The following is a 19433-nucleotide window of genomic DNA, read 5'->3' as shown; positions in this document are numbered from 1 at the left end:
GAAAGTTTTATTCCTACCACTTTAGTAATGGACGCTGACTGAGTGATAACATCCATTACTAAGGCGGTACTTCGTGTTATCTGGTGCAGAAGCTAAGACTAACCCCCATTATTACCCCGGTACCGACCGGCAACAGTATTGTTGGGAAGAGATGAGTACGATCCAGTACTCAACCATCTGTAGCAATGGCCGGGAACTGGGGCAGCCGCAGGCTGGTATTATTAGGCTGGGAAAAGAAAAAAACAGTGGCACTTTCCACCATTGTAATGCTAGATTGCTGCTGCTGTGTTGTATGTGGCTGGTTATGATAAATTGGGTGGAACCCCACATCTTTTTTTTTTTTTTTTTTTTTTTTTAAATATTTCCCAAAAAAGAAATAATAAAAAAAAATTACACATTGTTACTGTGAATTCTAGCTGCGCCAAATAGCAGTAAGATGGAAAGTGACGGGGCCGTTCAGATCTTCGTAGGAACGTCTTAGGTGATTTTTTTTTCTTTTAAATCTTTTCTGTGGTTCGCCGGGTCGCTGATGCAGGACCGGTACGGCGACTAATCATATTACATGGGGGGAGGGGGTGCCGTTTAGCTCGAGGGGGAGAAGTGGCTTGCCGCAATGGGGTGAAGAGTGTTGCAGAGAAGGGTTGCGTGCTATTGAAATTCACGGTGTGTTCGTCTCAACCAGGCTTACCATGCCTGGTTGAGACGAACATTCTCCCGATCCTGCTAGAACTACATTATCTAGCAACGCCGGGAGCGTGCACACTGCAGAGCGGCTTGATTGACATCGAACCGCTCACGCCCCTTTTTATAAAAGATAGCCAGCACTAGCTGAGTTATCAAGTTTAAAAAAAAAAGGTAGTTAGGGAATGAATTTGACATTTTTTTTAACAGCCTCTTTAAGGCTTTCCACCTACTATTTATTCTGTCATTGGTTCCCACATGGACCACGACAGCTGGATCATCGCCAGCCCCTCCCAGTAATTTATCCACCCCTTTCCACCACATGCCGAACCCAGGCACCAGGGAGACCGCAAACCATTCGGTTGAGGCGGTCTTGGCGACAAATTATTCTATCCGTCTTCCTGATTATAGAATCCCCTACAACCACTAATTGTCTTGCCTTACCTACATTACCTTCCCGCCGACTACTAGATGGGCTGTTCTCCTGGCCGTTAGGGAGATCAGTATCCACTAGGGCTGCCATTTCTAAGACTGACACCCTCGCATCATCACCCAACTTGGTAATTTTGCTTGGAGTATTAGAAACATGATTAGCCTTCCTCTTCTTGGTCCCCTTTCTAGTGCCCCTAACTACATTAACCCAGCTACTTGCCTGATCCTGCTGACCCATGTCTTTACCCTCCAGTCCTACCCCACTAACTGCTTGCTCAGTGAGCAGCATGCTCCGCTCAATATTGTCTTATCAACCACAGTGTTGCAGTTTGCTCCTCCAGATCTCTAATGCGAGCTTCCAGGTGAACAACATGCTCACATCTGCCATAGAAGTATTAACCCTGGAACTCCGCCTCCAGTCGTGCATACATATGGCAAACTGTGCATTGAACAAAACCTCAAATCTTGCTGTCCATTATCCCAGTTACAAAAAAAACAGTGAACAATTGTTAAAGGAAAAGAAGAAGAGTACTTACAGGGACTTTATCTCCTCTTTAACTCTGGTTTAGTAACTCCACTTGATATACAAACCACTTAATTTAGCAAGCCCAAAACAGAGCACGCTCAGTCAGTCTTGCTGGTTAATTTAGACCACCTGAGAGCAGTTCACCCCTCACCCCTAGTCAGCTGCACTGCAGGACAGAAGCTAGGAAGTAAAAAAGGGTTTTAAATTGTCAGTTTTGCAAATTTGTATTAGCAGGCACTTAATTCATATATCACACACAGTATCCCACACAAGAATACAGCAAGTAATAGGAATGTAACTCGTTTAACCCCTTAAGGACGCAGCCTTGTTTTGGCCTTAAGGCTCAGAGCCCATTTTTGAAATCTGACATATTTCACTTTATGTGGTAATAACTTCGGAATGCTTAAAGAGGCTCTGTCACCAGATTTTGCAGCCCCTATCTGCTATTGCAGCAGATAGGCGCTGCAATGTAGATTACAGTAACGTTTTTATTTTTTAAAAACGAGCATTTTTGGCCAAGTTATGGCCATTTTTGTATTTATGCAAATGAGGCTTGCAAAAGTACAACTGGGCGTGTTGAAAAGTAAAAGTACAACTGGGCGTGTATTATGTGCGTACATCGGGGCGTGTTTACTACTTTTACTAGCTGGGCGTTCTGATGAGAAGTATCATCCACTTCTCTTCAGAACGCCCAGCTTCTGGCAGTGCAGATCTGTGACGTCACTCACAGGTCCTGCATCGTGTCGGCACCAGAGGCTACAGTTGATTCTGCAGCAGCATCAGCGTTTGCAGGTAAGTAGCTACATAGATTTACCTGCAAACGCCGATGCTGCTGCAGAATCAACTGTAGCCTCTGGTGCCGATGTGTCCTCGCTCGTCTGACACGATGCAGGACCTGGGGAAGTGACGTCACAGCGTGATCTCTCGAGAACACGGCTGTGTCTGCACTGCCAGAAGCTGGGCGTTCTGAAGAGAAGTGGATGATACTTCTATACACATCGCCCAGCTAGTAAAAGTAGTAAACACGCCCCGATGTACGCACACAATACACGCCCAGTTGTACTTTTACTTTTCAACACGCCCAGTTGTACTTTTGCAAGCCTCATTTGCATAAATACAAAAATGGTCATAACTTGACCAAAAATGCTCGTTTTTAAAAAATAAAAACGTTACTGTAATCTACATTGCAGCGCCTATCTGCTGCAATAGCAGATAGGGGTTGCAAAATCTGGTGACAGAGCCTCTTTAAACCGATCCAAGCGATTCTGAGATTGTTTTCTCATGACACATATGGCTTTATGTTAGTGGTAAAATGTATTCGATATATTCAGTGTATATTTGTGAAAAATTGCAAAATTTAGATAAAATTTAGAAAAAATAGAATTTTTCTGAATTTAAATGCATCTGCTTGTAAAACAGATGGTTATACCCCCCAAAATAGTTACTAGTTCACATTTCCCATATGCCTACTTTAGATTGGCATCGTTTTTTGAACATTTTTTATTTTCCTTGGACGTTACAAGACTTAGAACATAAACAGCAATTTCTCTTATTTTTAAGAAAATGTCAAAAGCCTTTTTTTTAAGGTACCTGTTCAGTACTGAAGTGGCCTTGAGGGGCCTATGTATTAGAAACCCCCCATAAACACCCCATCTTAAAAACTAGGCCCCTCAAAGTATTCAAAACAGCATCTAGAAAGTTTTTTTTAACCATTTAGTCAATTCACAGGAATTAAAGCAAAGTGGAGGTGAAATTTGCAAATGTCATTTTTCTTGCTGAATTTCAATTTTAAAATTTGTCCTGAGTGCGGCAATATCCCATTTGTGGTGATAAACGGCCGTTTGGGCCCATGGGAGGGGTCAGGAGGAAAGGAGCGCTATGTGTTTGTTGGAGTCCAGATTTTGCTGGATTGGTTTTCGGGTGCCATGTCATTTGCAGAGCCCCAGAGGTATCAAAGCAATGGAAACCCACCAGAAGTGACCCCATTTTGGAAACTACACCCCTCAAGAAATAGATTTATGGTTGTTGTTACCATTTTGACTGCACAGTTTTTTCACAGCACATATTTGAATTGGGCTGTGAAATGAAAGAATAATTATTTTTTTCCAATAAGATGTCATTTTTTATCAAAATTTCTTATTTTCACAGGGAACAAAATACCCCATTTTGTTGTCCAATTTGTCCTGAGCGCGGCAATACCCCATTTCTAGTGATAAACTACCGTTTTTGCCCATGGGAGGGCTCAGAAGGAAAGGACCACCATTTGGCCTACTGGAGCTTTTCTGGTGCTATGTCATGTATGCAGAAGCCCCTGAGGTACCAGTACAGTTGAAACCCCCGAGAAGTGACCCCATTTTAAAAACTACACCCCTTAAGACAGTCATCTAGAGGTGTAGTGAGCATTTTGACCCCACAGGTATTGTGTAAAAGGTAATGCGCAGCAGATGGTGCAGTGTGAGATTTGCCATATATTGTGCCCAACATGCGCCACTGGAGATATACACCCCATAAACTGTAATGTGGGTTCTCCTGGGTACGGCAATACCCTACATGTGGCTGTTATCAGCTGCCTGGGCACACAGCAGGGCTCAGAAGGGAAAGATGAGGGGGATAAGCTGTGCGGAGTGCGTCAGGGTAGTTTAAAAATCTAAGGCATGTATGATAAATTTTAAACACTTTCATACAGAGCCCTGGTTTTTCGGGACACGTGTCACATTGATATATTGTGTCCTCCCATATCCCCCTCTTATAGCAGACTTTGCACCTCTTTTGACTTTTTCCCTTCTTGCCAGTTTGGAGAACTTCTTCTAGAAAGTGTTGCCCTGGTACGATGCGTGTGGCCTCGCTTCCAGAAGTACTGGGTGCCCCCTCTTCTTGGTCCCTAAAGAGTAGGTTCTTGATAATGATGTGCACGGCCAGCTTCTTATACCACACCGCATGGCGCTGTAGGGCTTCAGGACTTGATCTGACAAGTCCACCCCTCCCATGTACGTATTGTAGTCCAGGATGCAGTCTGGTTTGGGGGTCTCTGTACTGGTACCTCATACAGGTACATGGGTACTGGTATGGCTATGTATTGTTGTCAATACAAGGACTTCTCACTTGTACTTGACACTCAATATGTTGCTACTAGATTGTGCCGTGCTCTCACCCCTTCTGAGTATTTGCCCAAGCAGAGTCTTAGGGAGGCCTCTCAGATTTCTTCTAGCAGGACTTCTGGAAGCGAGGCACTTAAAGAGCTGGACGCTGGTATAAAAATTATTCAGGTAGAGTTGGTAACCCTGGTCCAGCAGTGGGTGCACCAAATCCCACACAATTTTTGCATTAACTCCCAGTAAGGGGGGGGGGCATTCTGGGGGCTGAATACTGGTGTCCTTCCCTTCATGTATCCTAAATTTGTAGGTATACCCTGATGCACTCTCGCACAGCTTATACATCTTCACGCCATACCTTGCCCTCTTACTCGGCAGGTACTGGCGGATTTGAAGCCTACCTTTAACATGTACCAAGGACTCCTCAATAGAAATCTACTTCTCAGGGGTGTATGCTTGGGAAAACCGGGCACTGAAATGGTCTAATAGGGGTCTCTGTTTATACAAATGGTCAAAACTGGGGTAAACTCGGGGTGGGCACTGCTCATTATCAGTATAATGTAAGAAGCGAAGTATTGCCTCATTTATTTTTTTTAGGTTCCAGTTCAGTTCTGAAGTTGTATTGAGGGGCCTATATTTAAGACACCCCGATCCAACACCCCATTTTAGAAACTAGACCCCTCAAAGTATTCACAACAGCATTTAGAACGTTTGTTAACCCTTTTAAGTGATTCACAGGAATTTAGAGCAAAGTAGAGCTGAAATTGACATATTTCTTTTTTTTATCAGAAAATCCTTTTTTATTAAATTTTTTACTGTAACACAAAAAGGTTTTACCAGAGAAATGCAACTTAATATTTATTGCCCAGATTCTGCAGTTTTGAGAAATATCCCACATGTGGCCCTAGTGTCGTAAAGAAAACTAGACCCCTTGAGGAATTTTGCAGTTTTCATGGGGTGCATGTGACTTTTTGATCAGTTTTTATTCTATTTTTAAGAGGCGTGGTGACTAAAAAACAGCAATTCTACTATTGTTTTTTATTGTATTTTTTTTACAGCGTTCACCGTGCGCTATAAATGACATATTCACTTTATTCTGCGGGGCGATACGATTACGGTGATACCATATGTTTATAGTTTTTTTTATGTCTTATGTCTTATGGCGTTTGCACAAAAATACTTTTTGTAAAAAATCATTCACTTTTTGTGTTACCTTATTCTAAGTGCCAGAACTTTTTTATTTTTTCATCAAGAAAGCCGTGCGAGGACTTGTTTTTTGCGTAACGAACCGTAGTTTCGTATAAACAACGATTTTTAGGTACATGCGACTTTTTGATCTCTTTCTATTCCATTTTTTGGGAGATGAAGTGACAACATTTTTTAAATTCTGGTATGGTTTATTATTATTTTCTTTTATGGCGTTCACCGCGAGGGATAAATAACGAAATAATTTTGTAGTTCAGGCCTATACGGACACAGCGATACCAATTATGTATGGTTTATTTGTTTGTTTATTTATTTTTATTAATAAAGGAATGATGAGAGAAAAAGGGGGATTTTTACTTTTATTACTTTTAAAACTTCTATTTTCTTATTTTTACACAACTTTTGTTAACTTTTTTTTTTTTTACTTTTTTACTTTGTCCCACTAGGGGACTTGAGGGCAGGAGGCCCTGATCGCTATTCTAATACACTACACTACATTCGTAGTGCAGTGTATTCGTGCTTTTAGCTACTCACTGACAGCAAGCATAGGTCCTGACTTTGTCAGAACACTCTAGGCTTCCGTCAATGGCATAGCCGGACGCCATTGTTATGCGTCCGGTTGCCATAGCCACCATCACCGACCGCTATCGTATCGTGTAGCGGGCCGTCGATGGTGGTTTAACTCTTAAAAAGCAGTGATCGCTATTGAAAGCGGCTTTTAAGGGGTAAATCAGTGGGGACACAGAGATCGGTCCCCGCTGTAAGAGCTGCGGCAACTGCTGTACGAGACCGCAACTGTCACATCTCCTGCATGTGTCGGGAAGATGGCCGTTGCTCCCGTGACGTACTATTAGGTCATGGAGCGCGAACGATACAGCTACCATGACCTAATAGTACGTCCAGGAGCGTGAAGGGGTGAAGGAACCATAATACAGTCACTGGCAGGAGACCAGCTCCACCCTAAGTCAGTCCTCATGCACACAATCGTATTGGTTTTGCGGTCTGCAAATCCACTGGTCTGCTGTGGTCCGTCGAACCGCAAAAAACCCTTAATGTGCATCCGTGTCTCATCCGGACTCGCGGATCCACAACATTTTACCAGCATTGGTGAATCTGCAAATCCAAACCGTAAAATTACTTGTCCTGAGTTTTTGCAGTCCAGATTTGCGGCACCCACCAATCTGTCTAAATCACTGTCGTGTGCATCGGGCCATAGAAAAGAATGGGTCCGCTATTTATCTGAAAAAATTTGGATAAATTGCGGCTGCAAAAATACGATCGTGTTCATGAGGCCTCACAAAGAAAACCAGGTAAGCTGGCACTCATCTCCACACAAACGTTACACATAATGTTAATAGACTTATGGTAACAACAGAGTTGGGAGATCCGTAACATCAGGTAGGTCGGGTGGCCAGGAACAAGATACAGGGAAGTGAGGAGGCACCAACCCATCTATCTAGTACCTGGTAATCCAGACCATGAGCATGGGTTACCAAATTTATTACATCGGACATGGAGAGTGCTGGCGATAATTTCCATTTTCTTGCGATCACCAGATGTGCCGATAGGACAAAATGACTAAGAACCACTGCAGACCTGGAAGGAAGTTGGTTAGTATGCAGGGAACCTAAAGCAAATGCAGAATCAGGATGCATAGAGCGATGGATCACAGTATTATTAACCCCTTCCCACTTTGGCCACTTTTGACCTTCCTGACAGAGCCTCATTTTTCAAATCTGACATGTTTCACTTTATGTGGTAATAACTTTGGAATGCTTTTACATATCCGAGCGATTCTGAGGTTGTTTTCTCGCCACACATTGGACTTTATGTTACTGGCAACATTTGCTCAATATATTCAGTATTTAATTGTGAAAAACACAAAAAAAAATTGAAAAATTGCAATAATTAGCAGTTTTCTAAATTTAAATGTATCTGCTTGTAAGACAGGCAGTTATACCACACAAAATTGTTGCTAATTAATATCCCCCATATGTCTACTTTAGATTGGCATTGTTTTCTGAACATCCTTTTATTTTTCTAGGATGTTACAAGGCTTAGAACTTTAGCAGCAATTTGTCACATTTTCAAGAAAATTTCAATAGGCTATTTTTTCAGGGACCAGTTCAGTTGTGAAGTGGCTTTTAGTGCCTTATATAATAGAACCCCCCCCCCCCCCAATAAGTCACCCCGTTTAAAAGCCGACACCCCTCAAAGTATTCAAACAGCATTTAGAAAGTTTCTTAACCCTTTAGACATATCACAGGAATTAACGCAAATTAGAGGTGAAATTTACAAATTTCATTGTTTGTTTTTTGTTGTAGAAATTCATTTTTAATCCATTTTTTTGTAACAAGGTTTTACCAGAGAAACGCAACTCAATACTTATTGAATATCCCACATGTGGTCCTAGTGTGCTTATGTACTGAAGCACAGGCCTCAGAAGCAAAGGAGCACCTAGTGGATTTTGGGCCTCCTTTTTATTAGAATATATTTTAGGCACCATGTCAGGTTTGAAGAGGTCTTCTGGTGCCAAAACGGTGTAAATCCACTAAAAGTAAAACCCATTTTGGAAACGACACCCCTTGAGGAATTTATCTAGGGGTTTAGTGCGCATTTTTGACCACACAGGTTTTTCACAGAAATTATTGGAAGTAGGCCATGAAAATGAAAAATCTACATTCCTTCAAAGAAAATGTAGGTTTAGCAAATTTTTTTCTTATTTCCACAAGGACTAAAGGAGAAAAAGCACTGCAACATTTGTAAATCAATTTCTCTCGAGTAAAGCAATATCCCACATGTGGTCATAAACGGATGTTTGGACACACAGCAGGGCTTAGAACGGAAGGAACGCCATTTAGCTTTTGGAGCTCCAATTTAGAAGGAATGGTTTGCGGATGCCATGTCGCATTTGCAAAGCCCCTGAAGGACCAAAACAGAGAAAACGCCCAAAAAGTGACTCCATTTAGGAAACCACACCCCTTGAGGAATTCATCTAGGGGTGTAGTGAGAATTTTGACCCCACAGGTGTTTCATAGATTTTATTAGAATTGGGCAGTGAAAATTAAAACAATCCTTTTTCTTCAATAAGACGTAGCTTTAGCTCAATATTTTTCATTTTCTCAACAAATAAAGGAAAAAAGAACCACAAAATTTGTAAAGCAATTTCTCCCGTGTACGGCAATACCCCATATGTGGTCATAAACTGCTGTTTGGGCGCACAGTAGGACTCAGAAGGGAAGAAGCGCCATTTGGCTTTTGGAGTACAGATTTTGCTGGATTGGTTTCTAGTCGCTATGTCGCGTTTGCAAAGCCCCTGTGGGACCAAAACAGTGGAAACCCCCCCAGAAGTGACACAATTTTGGAAACATTACCCCTCAAGGTATTCACCTAGGAGTGTAGTAAACATGTTAACCCTGCAGGTGTTTTGCAGAAATTAGTGTGCACTCGATGTTGCTGAGTGAAAATGGGATATTCTTTTGCCACCATAACAAGATAGCTCTCTAATTATTATGCTGTATTTCCCGGTTTTAGAAACACCCTACACGTAGCCCTAATCTTTTGCCTGGACATTCGACCAGGCTCAGGAGTGAAAGAGTACCATGCGAAGTTGAGGTCTAATTTGGCGACTTAAACAGTATTGGTTCACAATTGCAGAGGCTCTGATGTGAAATAATAAAAGCTCCTGAGAAGTGACCCCATTTTGGAAACTACACCCCTCAAGGCATTTTTTTTAAGGAGTGTAGTGAGCATTTTCACCCCACAGGTCTTTTCCATAAATGATTGTGCTGCGGATGATGCAAAGTAAAAATGTAATTTTTTTTCCCCTCGATATGCCATTTCAGTGCCAATTATGTTGTGCCCAGCTTCTGCCACTGGAGATACACCCCCCAAAATTGTTAAAAGGATTCTCCCGGGTATGGCGATGCGATATATGTGGAAGTAAACTGCTGTTTGGGCACACTGTAGGGTTCAGAAGCGAGGGAGCACCATTTGGCTTTTGGAGCTTGGATTTTGCTTGGTAGTAGTTTTGTTTGGAATTTTACTGGTATTTCAGTTTATAATGTCGGGGTACATGTAAGCTGGGCAGAGTACATCAGGGGCATAGTCAGGTGGTATAGTAATGGGGTAAAAAAATAATCTATAGATGTTTGTTATACTGTGAAGCAATCCTTTCTGCACAGGCCGGTGTCACACTGATAAATGATGTCCTTTCTTATCCCCCTTTTGGTCCACACTCGGCACCTTTGCAGTTAGGGGAATTTTACTGGGAAAGTTGTGCTGGTATAATACGGGCACCCTCGCTTACAGCAGATATGTTTGGGCCCTACCCTTCCTGGTTCCCTAATTTTTTCGGCCTTGATAAATCGCCTCTTGAAACAAGAAATGTTCCCCTCTGATCTGCACAACTGCATATTTTTTATTTCCTGACTTATTGGAGTCTTATTTAATTTTATTTTTTTCATAGACGTAGTGGTATGAGGGCTGTTTTATAACTTTTTGCACAATAAAAGAATGTATTTTTCTATCGCCCTGTTGTACAATTACAGACCAGAGAGCATGTTGAAGCCTAATATAACTATACCTATAATTGTCAGGAACATGATTGTTACCTTAATGTCCTTTGATACACTTAAATGTATTGCCCACATATATGTCTCCCACTTTTTTCACATTCAAGGACTCCCATACAGAAGTAAACATCAGGTAGCAAGCAGGATAGAAATCTCAGGGGAAGGATACAGATTATCTGAGTTTTCGAGACAATCAAATGAGACCAAGCGGCTAGTAAAGCCTTAATACTAGGGTGATCAATAGAGTTTTCATTTAAGTGGATTCTATTGAGGTCCATATTTTTTTCTGAGGATTAGGGAACCTGGAATATTTCATATAGTCAATCCTGCCATTAAAAAGGAAAGTTATCCGATATCCATAATGTCAACGATGGATCTAGCCAATACTCAATAGTTAGGATTTAGCATGATTCACTTTATAGTAAGAGACCACTCCAAAATTGGACAGAAGTCTAGGCATGGATCAACTATGTGAGTGGGTCAGTAAAGGCTAATATCACGTTGTTCGCATATAACCCTATCTTATGTTCCTGGTGTCTTTTTTAATAACCTCCTAACCACCAGGGCTCCATCATCAAGGCAAAAATGAGAGATGACAGGTGTCAACCCTACTGCGTCCTATGGCTGAGAGACGTAACCAGACGTAAACACCCTTTATATCTGAATACAAAGTGGTGCATTTAAAGGATCTAAAACCCAATTATAATTAAAAAGGGTCACTTTGATTCCGCCCGTTTAACACCTTAAAAACAGCGGTCAATCGCGTGTTAGTCAGGGGGCGCCCCCTCAAACAAGCCATCGCGCCCCCCACGGCACGATCGGCCGGTAACAACGGTTGTTATGGCAGCCTGGAGGCCTAACAAAGGCCCCCAGGTCTGCCATCTTTGTACTCCTTTGAAACTCTGCCTCCGGCAGTGCTTCAAAGGTAGCTGTCAGAATCCCGATATACTGCAATAGATTAGTATTGCAGTATATCGTGCAAGCGATCCAAACTTAGTTGACGAAGGAGCCAGTGTACTCTGAAAGCTTGCAAACATAGTTTCATAGCATCAGGATTAGCAGTTGTCCTACCCACTTCAATTTTAATTTTATAAACCTGATTCAGCCTTCTTCCGCAGCTGTTGTGCAGGTAATGTATCAGGCTTATTTTCCCATTTGTAGTGTCTGGACCGTATTGCTTTTTCCGTATGATGTGTCAAATTTGCGTCTAATTGGAGCCTAGTATCCCTGCTTGCTTTGTAAAGATAAAGAGTGGGTGATCGAGCATATGCTATATACAATCTAATAATTTAAATTCTAATTCCCTCTAGGTCTGAGTTTCATCCCTCTTCACCTTGGTAGCCATAAATATAAATTTACCTCTCATATAAGTCTTATGGACTAACCAAACCCTATAGCGGTATGAGTCGGGTGTTCTTAGTGGGAGAATTGTGCAATATCATCAGAAAGTGTGTTTCGGAGTACTGGGTTCATTAACAAGGTCTCATTAAGCCTCTATTTAAAGAAGATCCAGTTCCAATAGAACTCCTTCATGGTCAGACCACGCACCGTGTAAATGTTGAGTATAGAAAAGGCAGGGTAGGAGGCATGAGGACTATAAAATCATATCAATCCTAGATTTTGTAATGACTCATTCGGAATAGTAAGTGTATCCCTTAGGGGACACATTACGTTCTCCCCAGGTATCGATGAGGGCCAATGTCTTCAGATTAGGTTATGAGGTTACTATGATTGCGTTGCCTCCTTGTAGTATTTGTATTGGAATTATCTAGCATAGTGTTTGTGACAAAGTCAAAATCAGCACACCAAATGGTTTAAATGGTTTAAAGGTCAGTTGGGACACCACGTTTGTTAGTAAAGAATGAAATGGGGTAATCAACCAGAGCATACGTATTAACAATACAATAAACTTCATATGATATTGATCCCAAACGAATAAGGTAGCGCCCATTAGGATCTGACTCAACATCAGTGACCCGAAGGGAATGCAAATTCTTAATCCGGGTCACTACTGCCCTAAATTTATTCATAAGGGATTGCCGTGTAATATGTGGAGTATGAAGAATTTAGGTATTTGTGTGAGACGAGGACTGCTTAAAATCTGACTCCTGCAGACATATAACATCAGGGGAGTGGCATGAATAGTATTGGAATGCCCTCTTACATTTAGCGGGTGACTTAAACCCCCAAAATTATACACACACAGATTTTGGAAAAAATCCTGCTAATGTATAGAAACCATCTGTAAATTTACAGAAAAGATAGAAATCTTGACAAGAGTAGTATAACATATCTCAATATTGTCTGATTGCGGAAGCTGTATAAACCCAAAATAAAACAACTTATTGAACAGAGAAATTACCAATTAGAATATACTTGAGGAAAGTAGCAGACATATTAGACTGCCTCCTCCCAACAAGCAGATTATAGGTGGTCAACATGTTAATACAACTCGAAGGACTGAGCCCTATGTCGGAATAATAGTGAGTAATAATTGGGCTCATTAAGAAAAAAATGCACCATGTCCCAAATCGCTTACAATTTGGCTTCATTAGAGAACATAACATTTTAAGGGTATGTGCGCACACAAAATAAAAAACGTCTCAATATACGGAACTGTTTTCAAGGGAAAACAGCTCCTGATTTTCGCTGCGTTTTTTACGGCCGTTTTTGGGGCTGTTTTTCTATAGTCTATGAAACTCTGCTCAAAAAATTTTTTTTACCTCTACTTTGCTTTAATTCCTGTGAAACACCTAAAGGGTTAAGAAACTTTCTCAATTCTGTTTTGAATTCTTTGAGAGGTGCAGTTTTTAAAATGGGGTGATTTATGGGGGTTTGTATTGTATGGGCCCCTCAAAGCCACTTCAGAAGTGAACTGGTCCCAGGAAAAAAATAGCCTTTTGACATGAAAATGTAAAAAATGTATGCTAAAGTTATAAGCCTTGTAACGTTCTGGAAAAATAAAAGGATGTTCAAAAAAAACTGCCAACATAAAGTAGACATGGGAAATGTTAGTTAGCATTAGTTATTTTTGCTATATTTTGGTGTTTTTCACAATTAAATACTGAATATCGACCAAATTTTACCACTAACATAAAGTACAATGTGTAACGAGAAAACAAACTCAGAATCGCTTGGATAGGTGAAAGCATTCCAAAGTTATTGACAGATTTGAAAAATGAGGCTCTATCAGGAAGGTCAAAACTGGCCGCAGCAGGAAGGGGTTAACATAGCTACCCCTATATTTACTAACTGGTTGCAGCATATTTTTTATCGTGTTACAAATTCACTAACAGCTTGTATGTGGTGTTAGGCAAATTTGACCATAAGCTTTTGGCACGTTAATTCTTTCTTTTTTTAATTGGCACACACACAATTATATTGTTGGATGCCATGTCCAAATCGGTCCACCTTCTTTTACTTGGCCTTTAAAAATTAAATTAAAAAAAAAAAATGAGTTGATACTCCCCATTTGGATCTAAAGGATTATTTTTTCCCATTTCTGGATGTTGCTTCTTCATACAGATTATTGTCCCCTATCAAGTGGTAAACCCAACAAGATGCAGTCATTTGGTGATGCTGCAGAAAACATCCGCAGTTATAATGACTTATTTTTTTTATTTTTTACCTTTTAGGAAACGGCCTCAATCCCTGGCTCACTGTTATGAAGTCATTCCCGCTGACACAGTTTGCAAACTATATTTTGATTTAGAATACTATAAGCCAGCAAATCCAGGAGCAGATGGCATTAAAATGGTTGCTCTAGTGATTAAGGTAAGAGCAGTAAAGAAGGAACAGAAACATTTATTTGTATTGCGATAAAAGAACCGAAAACCTTTAACTGTATTTATCAATTTAAACGCAATAGGTTTTACAATTAATATTCTATCTGCACCTTGCGGTACTTGTAAAAATTGTTGAAGACAATTTCTTTTGGTGTATGTGAAAACCGCGTCGGCTTCAGTGCCAAAAAACGTCTGAAATCGCCCCCGATTGATTTTAATTGGAGGCAGAGGCGTTTTGTTTTTTTTTCCCAGGTGGCCGCTAGGGGGAAAAAAAAGCGGCATGTCCGCAGTTTCTGCCTCTGACCTCCCATTGAATCAATGGGAGACAGAAAAAAACAGTGGAGCTAGTTTCCGAGCGTCTTTCGCTTGCGGTCCTTGCATTCGCTTTGATGGCCGTGGGACAAAGAGGCAGCAAAAACAGCAGTAAAGAAGTGCAGGCAGTTCAAATTCTGCCTCAAAATTTCCTGAAGGAATTCTGAGGCAGATTTTTTTTCTGCATTTTCAACTATAACAGCCTCCAGTCTTCTGGGAAGGCTCTCCACAAGATTTTAAAGTGTATCTATGGGAATTTGTGCCCATTCATCCACGTTAGGTCAGATGAGAAGATCTGGCTAGCAATCAGCGTTTCAATTCATCCCAAAGCTGTTGTACGGGGTTTAAGGTCCGGGTTCTGTGCAAGCCACTCAAGATCCTCCACATCAAACTTATCAAACCATTTCTTTATGGATTTCGCTTTGTGCACTGGGGCACAGTCCTACTGGAACCGGAAAGGGCCTTCCCCAAACTGTTGCCACAAAGTTGAAAGCATACTATTATGTAAAATGTCTTTGTATGCTGAAGCATTAACCATAGCCTTCACTGGAAAATATATCATATGTTTCCAACCCTGATAAGCCGCATTAAAACATTATCCCTTCACTAAGCTTTACAGTAGACACTATGCATTTCAGTAGGTAGCCTTCAGCTGCCAAACCCAGATTTGTCCATTAAACTGCCAGTAAAATGTGATTTATTACTCAAGAAAACAGGTTTCCAGAGTCCAGTGGCAGCGTGCTTTACACCAGTCCAGATGACTCTTGGTATTGAGAATTGTGATCTTAGGCTTGTGTCCAGCTGCTTGCTTATGGAAACCCATTTCATGAAGCTCCTGGCGCACAGTTCTTGTGCTGGTTTATCCCTCACAACAGACTTCCAAACTGCCTCTAGAAATGACAACAGGAGATGGGCGTTCTTTCATTCTTCATTATTTATTTTTTTCCAATGTTCTACTGATTCGTGGCTAAGCTGTTGTTTCTCCGAGACGCTTCCACTTCAACTTGTGTATTTCGATGTGTGAATGCCTCAAAAAATTGGTGAAAGGGCAGATTTGCAACATACGGGAATAAGCCTTAACACCAATTTTTATAAACGTATAGGGGATCTGGCTGCCTCCGGGCTATGAAAACGATTCAGTGGTCGGTGCCGGGAGCAGATGGCTCTGGTCACAGTGTAGCGGCTGTGCTGCATCACGGTTGCTATACAATGGTCGGAGCCTTCTGCTTCTGGCACCCACTACTGTATAGCATCCGACACCCAAAGGCAGCCGGAACAGCTGATCAGTGCGGTGTCCTGGTATACTATGGTTAGGTCTTCAGTATAAAAAACTGCCCCATACCTGGGCAACTTCTTTAATAGTGGTATAGGGCATTAAATGGTCACGGAATGATCGTATTAATTGAATAATAATTGTATGGGGGTATTACTTGAGCACTGTATTTGGGTACTAAGTAGGCCTTGCATGGGGAAAAAACTATACATTAGCTTTTTAATCCTATTGCATTTCTTTATTTGTGATTTGAGTTGTGCATGAATTTGCACTAATAGCAACACCGCTATGTAATATGCTCTCAGCTCTGTACTTTTGCATTAGACGGAATATAGTTTTGGTAGTATTAAGATAAAATGAAGATATAATTCCTTTGGCTATGCCATACTAAGATTAGAAAAAAGTGTTCCCAGATAGCAGAAAAGAAGATATGCGTATGCAGGTAGCCTTATGCAGGTAGTCTTATGCAGGTAGCCTTATGCAGGTAGCCTTATGCAGGTAGCCTTATGCAGGTAGCCTTATGCAGGTAGCCTTATGCAGGTAGTCTTATGCAGGCTACTTACTTTTCTTTTCTTTCATGTTCAGTTTTTCAGCAAAAAGCTAGAAGATTGTTTTGGTGTTAAGTGCTCTGCAGATAATGTTTTAAACCTGGATTCCAGCACTGACGAAAAGTTCAGTCGTCACTTAATATTTTTATTGCCTAATGCAGCCTTTAAGGATAACATACATGTTGGTAAGTGAGATTAATATTATCCAATAATACACTAACTGTTTAAAGATCATATCCACCACAATAATGTATACATATAATGTGTTAGTTATACAATATAGAGGAATAAAAGTAATTTGAGCATGCAAATGTACAAAAAAATTATAAAGGACAAGATTCTCAAATACATTTCTCATGTTAGTGATATAGTTACAACATAAGCATAGAAAGGTGTAAAAAGCATATGTTGAAGTAGACTCTGTTCACAATGGTATAATGGCTTCTGTTTTTACAGGAGCCATAACGGATATGATGGCTTGCATTTTTTTTATTTTTTATAAAGAATAGAACTGCATGCTGTGCCATTCAAGACCAATGGAAACCTGATGTAAAAGCATTGGTCGTCAATAGTACCATCTGTGACTTGTGTGTGCCGCTGTGCCTGGTGATGCAGCACAGCCCCAGTGATCAAACATTTGATGGTCTATTTCCAAGCGCTGAGGCCCCTGTACTGTAGTGCCTGACATAGCGTTGTCCTTATGCATGATGTTGTGTTTGGTACTGCAGCTCGGCCCATTCGGGCTGAGCTGCTGTTTGGTGGCAAAACACAAACTTTCAATGCTTATTCTTTAATTTGAAAAAAATCCTGGAAATTGTAATTAGATTTTTTCCCATATTGTATTTCCAGGCAATTTTATAAAGTCTGCTTTACAACCTTTATTTTCTCAAAACGGAAGCATGTCTACTTCCAATGCTTCTTTGTGTGAAAGATCCAGTAATGATGTTAATGAACAATGTGGAAACAATTTGAGAAACCCACAGAAAGCATTCACAGAGTTTACTTCCAACCAGGAAAGCTATGATCTTTCCACTCTATTTGTGCAAGATTCAAATCGCAAAAAAAAACTTTTTATTGACCTAGGTAAGCATATGTTTTCATGCCTGTGAAGTAATCAGCAGCAGTTTTTGTTTTTTTCATTTTCTGGTAACCTCTTGCCACACCGGTACGTCCGTATTGCAGTGCTTTAAGGCACCGGGACGTACCAGTACGTCCTGGCTCACAACCGTCACCCTGTCAAAGAACAGGTTGACAGAACTGTGCCATCAACTGTTTGACAGTTGATTGGCACAGTAAGACGGCAGGGGACCAATCACAGCGGTCCCTGGCCGGTGATCGCTGTGATTGATCAGTCACAGCGGACTGACCAATTACAGCTCCTTGAGAATGTGTATGTGATGGAGCTGTCTCAGAAGCTGAGCCAGCGCCAGCACCGCCGGGTGTCGGCTATCCGACACCCCTCTGTAATGGCCAGGACCGAAGCTAGATCTGGCCAATTAACCCCTTAGATGCAGCGATCAAAAGAACCCGCGGGGGTGCCGATGGTTGCTATGGCAACCCGATGCCTAACAATGGCTTCCTAGTCAGTGAAATTTCTGACAGCTCTAATAAACTGCACTTTGTAGGTAGTGCAGTGTATTAGAATAGCGATCAGGGCTTCATTCCTTCAAGTCCCCTAGTGGGACAAAAAAAAAAAAGTTTATAAAAATGTTGTAAAAAAGTTTCATGTTAAAAAAACAATAACTGCCTTTTTTCCCATAAGTCTTTTATTATAGGAAAAAACGGAAAACATTAAAAAAAATTGCACATATGTGGTATCACCGCGTCCGTATCGACCAGAACTATAAAAATATCATGCTATTTTACCGGCACGGTGAACACCTTAAAAAATGACATAAAAATCTATTCCAGAATCACTGTTTTTTTCGTTTCTACCCCTCCCAAAACAGAATAAAAAAAGTGATCTAAAAGTTGCATGTACCCCAAAATGATACCATTAAATACTACAGCCAGTCATGCAAAAAACAAGACCTCCCACAGCTTTTTTGATGGAAAAATAGTTATGACACTCAGAATATGGCAACACAAAAATAAGTTATTTGAAACAACAGTGATTTCATTGTGCATACGCTGCAAAGCATAAAAAATGGTATACATACATACATTTGATATCGCTGTAAACGTTTTGCAGAATAAAGTAAATATGTAATTTATATCGCACGGTGAACACCGTAAAAAAAGAATAAAACACATTAGCAGAATTGCTGGTTTTTGATTACTTTGCTTGCCAGAAAATGAAATAAAAAGTGATCAAAAAATCGCGTGTACCCCAAAATGGTACCAGTGAAATCTACAGGTTGTCCCGCAACACATAAGCCCTCACACAGCTCCGGTGGCGAAAAAAAAACAAAGTTCCGGCTCTCAGAATATGGCAAAATGTGGAAGAGTGTTCCAAAAACGGATAAGATTTTTTATTTCAGTGTGAAACTGGCCCCATGTCTATGAATTATTATTTATTTACCTCAATGTTATACCCTCTTATTATGCCCTGATGTACACCGCACAGCTTACATATGCCCCCAGATTATAAACTGAAATACCAGCAAAACCCCAAACAAAACTACTACCAAGCAAAATCTGAGCTCCAAATGCCGCTCCCTCCCTTCTGAGCCCTGCAGCGTGCCCAAACAGCAGTTTACGTCCACTCCTAAGCCCTGTCATGAGTCCAGGGAAATGATAAATGCCTTGAGGGGTGTAGTTTACAAAATGGGGTCACTTCTCTGGGTTTTACACTCTACACTGGTACCTCAGGGGCTCTGCAAATTCGACATGTAGCCTGTACACCAGTCCAGTAAAATCTGCGCTCTAAAAGCTAAATGGCGCTACTTCCATTTTGGGCTCTGCCATGTGCCCAAACAGCAGTTTAGGGCCACACATGGGTTATGGCCTTACTCTGGAGAAATTGGGTAACAAATTGTATGGTATTTTTTCTCCTATTACCCTT

At 40.9% G+C, this 19433-nt stretch overlaps 1 protein-coding gene across 6 annotated transcripts in view; it reads left to right on the top strand.

Annotated features, from left to right (window-relative positions):
- The window catches only part of PRIMPOL (primase and DNA directed polymerase), a 76371-nt gene that overhangs the window by 22303 nt on the left and 34635 nt on the right, over window positions 1-19433 (top strand). For 3 of the 6 annotated variants that reach the window (XM_075860194.1, XM_075860193.1, XM_075860197.1), the window contains exons 4-7: window positions 3788-3955; window positions 14147-14285; window positions 16467-16614; window positions 17279-17512. In XM_075860194.1, the coding sequence (XP_075716309.1) occupies window positions 3788-3955; window positions 14147-14285; window positions 16467-16614; window positions 17279-17512 (689 nt within the window). The remainder of the gene's footprint in view (window positions 1-3787; window positions 3956-14146; window positions 14286-16466; window positions 16615-17278; window positions 17513-19433) is intronic. The other 3 variants (XM_075860198.1, XM_075860195.1, XM_075860196.1) reach the window with 2 other exon arrangements.

Source organism: Rhinoderma darwinii, chromosome 1 (genome assembly GCF_050947455.1).
Source record: "Rhinoderma darwinii isolate aRhiDar2 chromosome 1, aRhiDar2.hap1, whole genome shotgun sequence".
Classification (NCBI taxonomy): domain Eukaryota; kingdom Metazoa; phylum Chordata; class Amphibia; order Anura; family Rhinodermatidae; genus Rhinoderma; species Rhinoderma darwinii.
This window is presented reverse-complemented; position numbering and strand designations above follow the sequence as displayed.